We start from the raw sequence: 11,946 nt of genomic DNA, 5'->3' as shown, positions 1-11,946 counted from the left end.
TATTATTTGTTGTGTGTTTGTATGTGACCTAAATTTAACTAGCGCGCATATATAACCGGATAGTACTACCTACAATTTTGTATTGGCATCTTACCTTTTTTTATATCATTACTGGTATCTGACCTAAATTTGTATGTGACTCCATTTTAAATAATTTACTTGCAAATTCTTCTTTATTAATGTATAAACTATAAATCTTATGGAGCCAAAGATATGTACAGCTGTACTTATAACATTTTCCCTTTAAGATTCAAATGAGAGATATTTCTATACTTTTTAGTATAACATATCACTAGGCTTTGCCACCCTTTATAGCAAAAAAAAGTATAACATATCACACTTAATTAACTTGAGGCAAATATTTTGAGTAGAACATTAATATCACACTTGATCGGCAGAAAGAAAGAAAAAGACAAACGGCAGGCTATAAACCTGACTAGAAACTAATCTTCGTGAATTTAATTCCTTATTAGGACGAAAATTAAAGAAAGGATTAGATTCTTTTTCATCTTGGCTGATAAAAATAAAATCAAATAGGGTGGTGGGGGTTTAATAGGAGATAATTAAAGAAAAAGAGCCTATCTTTGCAGTGATTGCATGCATGCCGAATGGTCTGAAGCAGAAGGTTCATAAATCATAACCGCGTGTTAACTTGTGTCTGGCGGTTCTTACGTTACACCTCTAACCAGGCTAATAATCCAAATTTTTTGAGCTTACGAAAGACTATTATGATCTGTAATTAATTTCTGTAAACGCCAGATTGAAGTTTTCGATTTCCAGATGTGTGGGTAATTGGGGGAATTGGTTTATGTTTCCCTCCAAAAGCTAAAGCTAATAATAAAAGGGAAAAGGGCAAGCAAACCGCAAAAGCTCATCCATTCTTTGTCGATTGGGTATAAATATTTTCTTTTTTTTTATCAAGATTAATTGTTAGTTTTTTTAGCTATGGAGATTCAATTTATGACATTTTTTACGTTTTTTTAAGAAATCAACCAATCTTATATCTCTATTTTGGGTATAAATATTTTTCCCCTCCCTTCTTTTCATCTTATCTATTTCCAGTTTTTCATAGCATGATCATTGTTGGTCTCTTAATTTTGTTTTCGGAAACACGTTAGTCTCTTTTATTCTCATCTTGTTTCTTTTCGTTCTTGCAATTCTTTCTAGCTTAGATTCTACGACGTTAAACAGTACTAGCGTAGATCAGAATGAGGGAAACAGTATAGACATGTTCTGTGTGAACAAAATATTTTATAAATGAGTTAAAAATATATATTTTATAAATAGCATTTTTAATTATATAATTATATTTAAATGATTAAGTTTAAATGTTAGTTAATAGTCAATTTTTTTATTCATAGTTAATAGTCATTTAAACACCTTAAAAAGAATATATATATATATATATATATATATATATATATATATATATATATATATATATATATTAATGCTAACTCTTTAAATAAAATCCATTGATTAATATCTATTATTTTCTCTTTTTACAATAATCAAATATCTCATTAAAGTCTCTATATATTTCTCCCTCTCCCACGCACATTTTATATTTATATCTATATCTATCTATGGATAGATACATAAGTAGATATGAACTATAAATTTTAAATAAAACATTTCTTAAACTTATGTTTTTTAGTGAGAGAAGTAAAATTTTCATAATCTCTTCGTCTTGAGAGAATTGGTCTTGTGGTTTCCAACTAAATTGTATACGTGCTAGATTTCATAATCAAATCAATATAAAACGTTTTGTTTTGTTTCTTTCTCTTTTTTTCATTTTGATTTCTTCCTTGGGTCTTTCTCCTTCAACGGATCGTGGGATTCCTTTTTTCAGCTTCAAACTTAAATCATTCTTTTATTTATCTTTATCCACCAATGTGCAGCTGTCTAACATAATTGAATGTTCAATTATACATTTTTGTGCTCCTATGAACAACCATTTAATTGAATGTTCAATTACACAGTGAATATACATTTTGGTTTCTTCATGTGCAACAAAAATTAATAAGGGTATAAATGACAATTTACCACAGAACATGAGCTAATTAATCAGTCAATTAAAAATTTATTATACTAGACACCATTTCAAATTTTTTAATGTTTCTTTTTTTTTTTTCTCACAAGCATTCTCTTTTAAAGAATTTTATTCGAAACATAATTAGTCACTAAATGTGATCACTTCTTTTAATGAAAACATAAACTTTGACTTGTTATATTGTGAGAGATTAACATATTAACAAATATATATTTAATGTGATATACAAAAGAAATTTAACTAGAAAACAACAATTGTGCGTAATTAAACAATAACTAGAGATTAACATATTAACAAATATATATTTAATGTTATTATTAAATCATAGTAATATAATTAAAAAATTATAATTTTATAATAACTAGTACTTGGGTAATTTCTAATGGATCGATAATGTTTTACACTTTCAAATGATAATATATTAAAGTTAATCTTTAATAAATTTACATGAAATTAAAGAGTAATTTACTCTGGATATACGTATGTACCTAAGTACACACTCATGTTATATGATTTTTTTTTTCTTGTTTTGTTCTCGATAAAGGCAATGGTACACACAAAACAAAGGTCGATCCCATTTGCAAAACAAAGGTCATTAGTACTATAATTTGACAAAGGGAGAATAAAATGACTAGATTTTCCAACATTTCCTCCTAATTCCTGCCACTTCACACTGCAATGAAGCATACGAACTTCATAAAAAAGCACCCAAGAAATGGGAAGGGGGCAAAGCGAGGAATATAAAATGTCAACATCTAAATTTATGTTTTGTCGGAAGGAACTCACATCTAAGCCACAAACTATATCTTTCATCTTGGTTTTGTCACTTGTATGAATTGTAACCATAGTATTATAGTAAGTCTATACGGGGCTATTTTGAGACTTCCCCGTAAACTTTTATCAAACAAACTGATACTTTAAGGAGCTATCGCGATGCTTCCCCATAAATTTTACGACACCAACATGATAGACGAACAACATTTTTCTTGCTCACATTAATACTAATTACAACAGGTTCATTAAATAAATGCACGATGGCCTTCTGTGTCTGATTTTTGTATCACTCGGCTTTCGAAATGGCATCCGATCAAGCCCTCCCTGAGTCAACAAATTTCAGTTTCCAAGCCAAAAGTCTGTTTCTACGCTGAGAATGAAAGTCACTTTCCATTCTCAGGTTCCATTTAAGGACTTCACCTGCTGAAATATTTAAGACAGATGGAAAATAAGGTGTATCAAAGAAAAGCTGTAGCATAAATTTATAACATTATAATTAAATTCATGAGATTCTGAAAAGCTACCAGATTTATGGACTAATGAAGGGTTTCAATGTTTTGAATGTTCTTTCATTTTAGTTCCCTTCAAATTCTTCTGCTGCTTTGATCCATATGGAATGGGGAAGCGAGGCCTTTTTTTGGGAAAATTCTTCTCGAATTTCAGATCTTCTCCTCTGATCATATAGATATTCCCTGTTTCTGGTATGGTGAGATCTGCTGGATTCCTGTTCACCATACATGTGTTTCCAGAGATGATTTTATATGGCACAGGGGTTTCATGATTGCCATTAACTTCCAATTTGCGCTGCAGTGATGTTTCGGTTTCATTACGAGGCCAGCAAATTTGCTTACTAACTTTATTCTGCAGGGTAGAGTTGGAGCTCTTCATCTTCTCTTTCCTTCCAGACTTCATTGGATTTTGACCGTTGAAAGCAGTAGCCCTTATTAATTTCTTATCATGCGGGGTTGATGAAGATGCACCAAAGGTTGGAGAGCCAGCAAAACAGCCATGCTTATCTGGTAAGAAGCTTCTGCTGTAATAATCAGATGATGGTCTTTTCAGGGTACCAGGGGTCTTAGATGTACCAATCTCCAACTTAGTATTGCAATCACCCAGATAAGAGGGCCTCTTAAGCATCTGAGAACTGACACCCACATCAAAAGCTGTACGGGACTGCATGCCTGCATCCATAAGGCTGAGTAAATGCATGGCTGGTATTGTTTCATTAGAATACAAATCAAGAGATCCCCTCAAATTTTGATGAGGCTCCATTCCACTATGTTTGCAAGGAAATGAATATTCTCCATTCATCCTGTTGAAGGTTTCAGAACTTGAATTCCTACTAAGCTTTTCTAGTCCAGCAGCATTCAGATTCATGTAGTTTAGATCAATATCCCTCTTCATGTTTTGCTTATGAAATGAACCAGATTGGAGTGAAGTTATGTCCACACTACTACTAGGATGCTGAGAAGAAACAACCTTTTTGGGAAAATCATATCCTTGGGAATTTGAAGTCAAGGATGCCCAGATGCGAGAAGCTTCATCATCCTGATGTAGGATATTCTTGTGTAAGCTACATCCTCCAGGGGCTTGAAAAGTAGCATTAGGGGATCCACGCTCTTCAAAAGTCCCATTCAACCTGAAACTTCGAGCACTACCAAGCTGGCTAGAACCAATAGGTGAAAACTGGAATCCACTTGATGGCTTCTTTTGGGACTGGGAAACTTCAAGTCCAAAGGTGGATTGAGGTGGACAGATATTATTCATGCCCAAATTGTTTCCATCAAATGGAGAAAAATAATTAACTGGCTTTCTTTTGCTAGGCTTCACATTCTCTCCTCTTGTGACCATGTTTTTCTTATGTCTTCCCTGAGGTTTCTCCTTTTGGCTGTCTTTTAACAAGCTCATCTCCCCTTTTCTGTGTACAGTAGAACCACCTGTCATCTGTGCTTTCCTTCCAAGAGTAGGTTTTTCTAATGTGGAACTTCTATTTTCTACATCAGGAAGACATCTCTCATACTGATTCTTCGCCAAGAGTTCCACAATTTCCATGGGTATATCATCAAGTGTTCCCTGCTCAGACACCTCGACTGTTTGTTCACTGTATCTTTTCATAAAACCTAGTTGGTCCACAGCTTCAATAGTTTTTTGTACGGTTCTTGCACCATTAATTTCCTGCAAAAAGGGAAAAAAATTGATATTCTCAGAAATTCAAAATAGTCAACAGAAGAACCATATCAATTAAAATACTAAGATCTGATTAATCCTTACAAAATTAAGGGGAAAACATAATACCATTTACTGATAGAAATGAATCTCATCTTTATCCTTAGTGGTATACCTATTCATCTAATTATAAAAAAAAAAAAAAAACAATTATAAGGGGCTTTTTCTAGCTACTTACTTCACAATGAACTCCTTTTCCAGTTGGGTTCTTCGAAGGAATGTTTTGCCCTCCAAAAACATTAGTGTCACTGTCCTTCCAATTAAGCAGTGGTACTTTTGAAGTTCCATCTTCAAAAGGCATTGAGTAAGGTAGGTGATTTCCAATTTGATGGATAGATTTTTTGTTGTAAACTTGTGCATCCACCAAATAATTGTTTAGAGAAAGATGAAGTCCCTCTTCCAGTCCTCTTCCTTTTAGCACCCCTTGGGCTGAAGGAATTGGAATTGTTACAGGCATATTAGACCTGGCTTTTTCCCCTGAATATGCACAGGAATCTTGTACAAGCATGTTATTTTTGTGCCAGGATAAAGAATCCAGCTCCCTGTCAGTTTGCAGCATTTTCCCCTTTTCTTTGGACAAATTGAATTCATTTTCTATTCTTAGGGGGCGGATAGGAAAATTATCCATCCCTTTCCCTGTGAATGCACAGGGAGCTAATCTAGAAGAATTAGTTTTAGATGCATATACCTTGTCTGTAGTATCCACAGTGTCTTCATTTTCTCTTTGATGTCCTTGTGGTTGCTCAGGAATCAAGCAATTATCTACAACTTGAATCTTTTTGTATTTCTTCTTGCCAATGATATGGCTTCTTTCGGTTTCAGTTTTACTCCAGTGTCCCTTTGCAACATCTTGTAAACCTAATCCTGTGGGTACATCTTTAAAATTGGATCTAGTATCCAAAACAGTATCAGCTGTTTTTTCATTTCCCTCTGAGTTCAGAACTTCATTACACATGCTTGCAGGTCTCAGTACCTCATCCAGAGGAAACTTCCTTTTTCTACTTGGACCTGTGCTTGTCAAAGTCAAACAACTTTGAATATCCACCTTTCCTGGCACCATTGAGTGTGCCTGGGAAGCTGCAGAGGCATTGGAAGTACCAAGGGATACAGATTCTTGTATAGAAATTTGCTCAGTCTTCAATTCACCATTGTCACTTAATAAGTCAGCCATCAAGCGCACCTTCCGAGGCCTCCTACGAGACAAACCAGTGGACTTTTCTGAATGATGATCCTGAAAATCATTTTCAACTGTATTGTCCACACTTCCTGCAGGTGCAGCATTATTACAAGCAACTGGTTCAAGAGAAGGTCCAGTTGGGTGATCGTCTGTATTGTCCACCTCCATTACTGTTGTTCCTTTCCCCAAAACTGTGCAAGCTTTTATTAAATCTTTCTGGCATTGGTTATCTGCTGGTGTTCCACCATTACACATCTCAGCAGAATTCTTCTCCATGCATTTCAAATTGCTAGCAAGCTCAGGAAAAGAAACTTCATTACCTTCACCTGTGACAAGGAAAAAAAAACTAGTGTAAATTGCAGTCTCTGTAATCAAGAACATAATACAATAATATACAGAAAGCTGTCACTTATGAAATACAAAAGAATAGAAGTAGTGCGGCTTGACTTGACTGTATTACATCCTGTCAGTTGAACCTACCTTTCTTAGTAGTGTGCACTTCTGGTGCGAGGTCTGTATAGTTTTTAGGTGATGGAATACTAGTTACTTGGTGATTGAGATTATCCTCCAAGCCAAACTCAAGGTCTGGGGAACACACAGAAAATCAAACCACATACTGAAAAATAATAAAGATATATATACAACAGATATTTAAGTTACCAATTATTCTGCTAGGTACGACTCCACCTTTCTTGCCTTTCTCATTATTTGTTAAGTAATCATTGACACAGCTCAGGGTAGTATTAAGATCAATTTCTCTCATCTCAAGAGTGTCAAGCATTGGATCTTGCTGAATAACAGACTTAAGAGCTGCATTATTGCAATTGCTACCAGATATGCATCCAGTACTGCAACAATCAAAGTTTGTTTGGTCATCTCTCTGGATGTCCTTGGCAGCAATTTCTTGTGCAGAGTTCTGACAATGCCGACATCTATATTTTGGTACATCTAATGGCAGAAATGATGGTTGTTTGTCAGACTCATGTACTGTAAATGGCCAACAATTTTTCCAGTCCTTTTTGCGCATTTCAGACACATATCCACTGCACTAAGAATAAATTAATAGTGTTAAGAATCCTGAAAGGAAACCAAGAGATATAGCTTTTTGATTCTAAATTAAAAAGATAATACAATCTTCAGTTTCTTTTCTTTGGTAGAAGAAAGAGTGTGATATAATACAAAACTTGGATGCAGTTCCTTGCACGTTTTTTATGCTGCTCTCCAATCAGAATTGGAATTTACCTCGATAATTCACATAGTAAAGGTTTGCATTAATGATTAACATAGGTTACTGAGATAAAACTTTAATGTTGATTAGAGAACATACAAAAAACACCTACGGAATTACATCTGAGTTTTGGACTTTGATATATCCCAAAATTGACTGCAAAACTGAACACTTATTGACTTATTTCTGTAATATCAGGAACTTTCTATAGTTAGGCATCACCACCCATTTGATTCTTCATGAGACCTTATTGCCATGTATTAATTGATTCGCTTTCAACATTAAACTGCTAGTAGCTGTAATCAACTTTAAACTGCTACCAGTTGCAATCATCTATATAGCAGTACTATTGTACTATAGAGAACACAAATACATTAGGAATTTAGGATCTCATCTAATAAGAACAAGATGTAGTCAACTGTAGACATCAATTACAAGATACTATACAATAAGTGGAAGGCAGACATAAACTGTATAACACTCAAATATGCTTCCCTCTACTCCATTTCTTGACAAAATTAGTAGGATAGCAAGCATATGTAGCATCAAGGCCTACGTACCGTATCGAGAAATGTTCACATTTGCCTGCATCTCTCTTGCCAATAGAATCGGCAAGATCGATAGAGATTGAATCAATGTGAATATAAGACCCCATGAACTCAGTGACAGTATTAAAACCACCTTGCAAATGATTCTCCACAGCTATGCATGCACATCCTCACAGTACAAGCAACCAGCAAGAAGCACAAGATTAAATAGTGTTTCCTATCAACACAAATTAAACTCAAATTAAAACTTGAAACATATCTTAATCAAGCTTCCTATAAAATTAGGGTTTATGCAAATCAACAACAAATAAAAAGGAAATCAAGGGAAAAGTCCAAGATAAAGTAATATAGAGGAACAAGAACTGCATACACAGTGATCAATCACATAAAATAACAACCTCCAACAATACGAAAGTTCCTAAACCCTAGTTTTCTATCAATAAAACCAACCACAAAGATGCTCGAAGTCAACAATTGAACATTTGAAACGCAACAATACAAAAAAAGCCATCCCACGCGTACAATTATAACATCAATACAGGTAACAAGACCAAGCATCTCGCTAGGGCTTTTCAAAATCAAAAACGAAACTACTAACCTTGCAGCTAAAATACTATCTCAGTATACTAATTAACGTGAAGATAGAAAAAACGCACATCATAAACGCATGCAAGGAGCTGAAACCAGACAACGAAGCACAACAATCCGCGAAGCCTAAATTCTAGGGTTCACCGACCTACACAAATTCACCTCTTATCAAGTGATAAACGAAAATTAACGCAGCTCGATTTAACAAGCAACGAAAACGAGAGAGAGAAAAAATGGAAGGGAAAAAAAAGCGTGAAATGGCAGCAATAAAGCGAAACGCAGGAGAGAAAAAAAAAGAAAAGGAAAACGCAAAGCAAAAGCTGAAGTGGACACACCATAAACAGTACAGTGACCTTAATATCTAAAAAAACAAATCAAAACACGCTCAAGAGCATCCAAGAACCGGTCCCCGATCAACACGGAATCAATCACCGAGTTGAAAACCGAGGGCGAAAAGAGGAATAATAATAATCTGGAGACGAAGAAGGCCCACGCGAACTCACCTGCGGACCACCACACACGATCCCCTCCCACCTCCTCGCCGATTCGAAGCGGCTCCGCGAAGAATCCACATCCAAGGGTAGCGCATTCGAGGGAGAAGCCACGTGGCGCAGCTCCGAGCTCCGATTCCCTACCTCGCGAGCATAATTTGACTGCGAAGGACGCAGAAACCCTAGAGAGAGAGAGAGAGGGCTTTCGATTCCTTCGGATGAGAGAGAGAGACTGTGCGCGAGTAAGTAAGAGAGAGAGTGAGAGAATTTTTATCTTCTTGTCCTTGGAAGAAGGTGTGTTTGTTTTTGTGTATTAAAAATTAAAAAAAAAAAAAAAAAACCCGTAGGGAGTCATGTCTATGTAGGATCCATATGCATAGAAATTGTAGATGTTAGGAGAGAGAACATGAGAGCCAATGAAGAACCACCACTTGGCAAGAATGTGCGGCTCTTATGGCTAACCATTTATAATGGCCTTTGTGGACGGCGAGGAAACCCTAGACGGAAGGGTGAAAAAAAAAAAGTGGGTACAGTACTCGCGCGTATGCTTTACGCTCTTCCTTTTTCAGCGTTTTCATTTATTAATTTGTGCCTGTCGTGTCATCCAAGGTTAAAAAGTGCTGCTCATGCCCTTTGCACATTAAACGCTTCTCATTGGTGCGTGTTGTGCACGCTCCCTTTGGGAGAGTGGATTTAGGTGCGGACTGAGACGCTCTTTGAAACCCTAAGTTTTTGTTTTTTTTATTTGTTTTTTATTTAATAAATGACGGAGGGTTTTAAGTTTTTAACCCTAAACATTTTGCTGCAGACACCATCTCCACCCTGTTCCAAATTAAACCAGTAGTGGTGTTGGTAGATGTAACGTTAGACTTTTGGTTTTTTTATTAGTAAAAGAATGACATTATACACTTACGTATTCAGATATGAAGATATTTGAATTTTTGGCATTTACTAAATAGAATTTATAATGGGTACACGATATTGTCCATAAATCATAAATACATAGTGACACGTTTCAAATTCATTTATAAAAATTAAATAACTATGACATGAGATTTTTTTAATAAAATTAAATAAGATGATCTGTGCATATATAGATAATAAATAAGTGAATAATTACAAAAGGAGAAATTAATTTTATACCAATTGAGTTAAAAAAAAAATTAGTCTTCCACAAATTAATGAATTACAGTCTTAAATAATATTTACAGTTAATGGAACATATATATACACCTAGAAACCCAAAAACAAGGATTTATTTTTTTAATGATGAGCAATTATAGGATGTGTTTAAATGAAAAAAGAAAATAACCACAATTAATATGAATTTTGATTGTACCAATTATTTATGGTAAAGTTGTAAGAAACATCCTTAAAAAAAATTAGCTTGAACGTGAATATTTTGCCTTTATGGAACAAGAATAATTAATTAGCTAGTTAAGATGCGGGTAAGCTAGTTTTAATATCACTGACTGAAATTTTAGAAAAACTAAACAATTATTATTCCGACTAAATCACACACTAAAGAAATCCCCGTACTTTTGGTTAATTTTAGTTTAGTTTTGATTCTTGAAATGACATGTAGGAGAGTTAAAAATTATAGAAACTATCAATCTCAAAATCAAAAGTAACGTTTCCGAATTTCGGGCAATTCCATCTATATACGTCTCACTTTATTTCCGAGGTTTCATTAATATGGACTGAATGGAGAGAACAATATTTCCTACAGAAACGCCTAGAACGAAGCCTAGATTACCATTATTAAGTAAGCTCCTATTTTATGCAATAGGAAAAAGGTATTTTCCACTTATATACTTGGACTTTACTTCACCCGAAAGTTTTCTTTCTGTGAGCACTGTTTTGCTACGAGATAAAGGAATAAATCCACGTTAAATTATAGCGAAATTAAAACTTATTATCTCCGTAACATTGGCACCAGATAGGTATCATATCATTAATTTTCATGTATAGATAGCTAGCTATATGTGTACAAATAACTATGACCCCGCAGATAACCTTAATTAATTTTATCTGCTTCAAAAATGGCCACTCAAAAACTAACACACCCAGCAGTACTAAAAAGAGCTTTCTTTTTTCTTTTTCTTTTTCTGAAAAGAGAGAAATTACATCTGATTGATCTCAATAATCAAAAGTTGTTCCAGTTGAGTACTGGGTACTCAGTGATTTTATTAGGAGTAAATTTATGAGGAAGAATCTCTTCAATATAATGTTAAAAAAACTGGAGTATACCTTGCATTTTCAACCTTTAGTATATGTGCTTGCTCTCAGGGTTCAGTGTATACAACAGCGAAAGGGATATATATGTGTTGAATTAATTTTATCTAAGTTAAAAATGACAGAAGTGGTTTATATATAGTATATGGTAGGGATAGCATGACCTTCTAATATTGGGGGAGAGGGCCCTATGTGCCACCATGCATTTATATATGTGTATATATACCAATAAATAAATAATGTTAAGTATGGGGAAGTGTCTGCATGACCCCATGTGATCATATGAAATGAAACCAATGAAATTAAAGGAAGCTGTACAAAAGATCACACTTGTCCAAAACCCTCCACCCACCCCACGTACCATCATCTTATTTTACCCAAATAAAACGATCCATCTATGTAACCCAAAAGTTCCATTTATTTTTTTCCTAGATGAAATTTATACTTTTCCAAGTGAAAAATGTGGAATCTAATGCTTTTTCTCGACCAACTTTTATCTGTATGCCTTTGCATCGGATTATTCTCATTTTAACATCCCAATCATATATATATGGCCAAAATTAATCAATACAAGCTATTTTAATCATATCTCACTAACCTATGAAAAAAGTTGTTCTTCGTGGAAT

The 11,946-nt window shown here is 34.5% G+C and overlaps 1 protein-coding gene across 2 annotated transcripts; it reads right to left on the bottom strand.

Moving 5' to 3' along the window:
- Positions 1 to 2,792: 2,792 nt before the first annotated feature.
- Positions 2,793 to 9,384, bottom strand: LOC114409103 (protein EMBRYONIC FLOWER 1-like). 2 transcript variants are annotated; one of them, XM_028372414.1, is made up of 7 exons: positions 9,098 to 9,384; positions 8,019 to 8,223; positions 6,891 to 7,273; positions 6,711 to 6,815; positions 5,232 to 6,556; positions 3,352 to 5,002; positions 2,793 to 3,247 (listed from the first exon to the last, which is right to left on the bottom strand). In XM_028372414.1, exons 2-6 carry the CDS (start codon positions 8,111 to 8,113, stop codon positions 3,377 to 3,379), a joined length of 3,534 nt encoding a protein of 1,177 aa, XP_028228215.1. In that variant the 5' UTR covers positions 8,114 to 8,223; positions 9,098 to 9,384; the 3' UTR covers positions 2,793 to 3,247; positions 3,352 to 3,376. The 2 variants fall into 2 exon arrangements, with proteins under 2 accessions (XP_028228215.1, XP_028228214.1); XM_028372413.1 differs by having other exon boundaries at positions 2,793 to 3,250; positions 9,098 to 9,383.
- Positions 9,385 to 11,946: the final 2,562 nt, after the last annotated feature.

This window comes from Glycine soja, chromosome 4 (assembly GCF_004193775.1).
Source record: "Glycine soja cultivar W05 chromosome 4, ASM419377v2, whole genome shotgun sequence".
Taxonomy (NCBI): Eukaryota; Viridiplantae; Streptophyta; class Magnoliopsida; order Fabales; family Fabaceae; genus Glycine; species Glycine soja.
Note: the sequence above shows the minus strand (reverse complement) of the source record. Positions and strands in the feature narration are given on the sequence as shown.

Bases quoted from the DNA above. Each gene is read 5' to 3' on its own strand.
- LOC114409103 (XM_028372414.1), bottom strand. From the start codon at position 8,113: ATGGGGTCTTATATTCACATTGATTCAATCTCTATCGATCTTGCCGAT. The intron at 6,816-6,890 runs GTAACTTAAATA...TGTGTTCCCCAG, and splicing joins CGTACCTAGCAGAATAATTG to ACCTTGAGTTTGGCTTGGAG. The intron at 5,003-5,231 runs GTAAGTAGCTAG...CCCTTTTTGCAG, and splicing joins GAAAAGGAGTTCATTGTGAA to GAAATTAATGGTGCAAGAAC.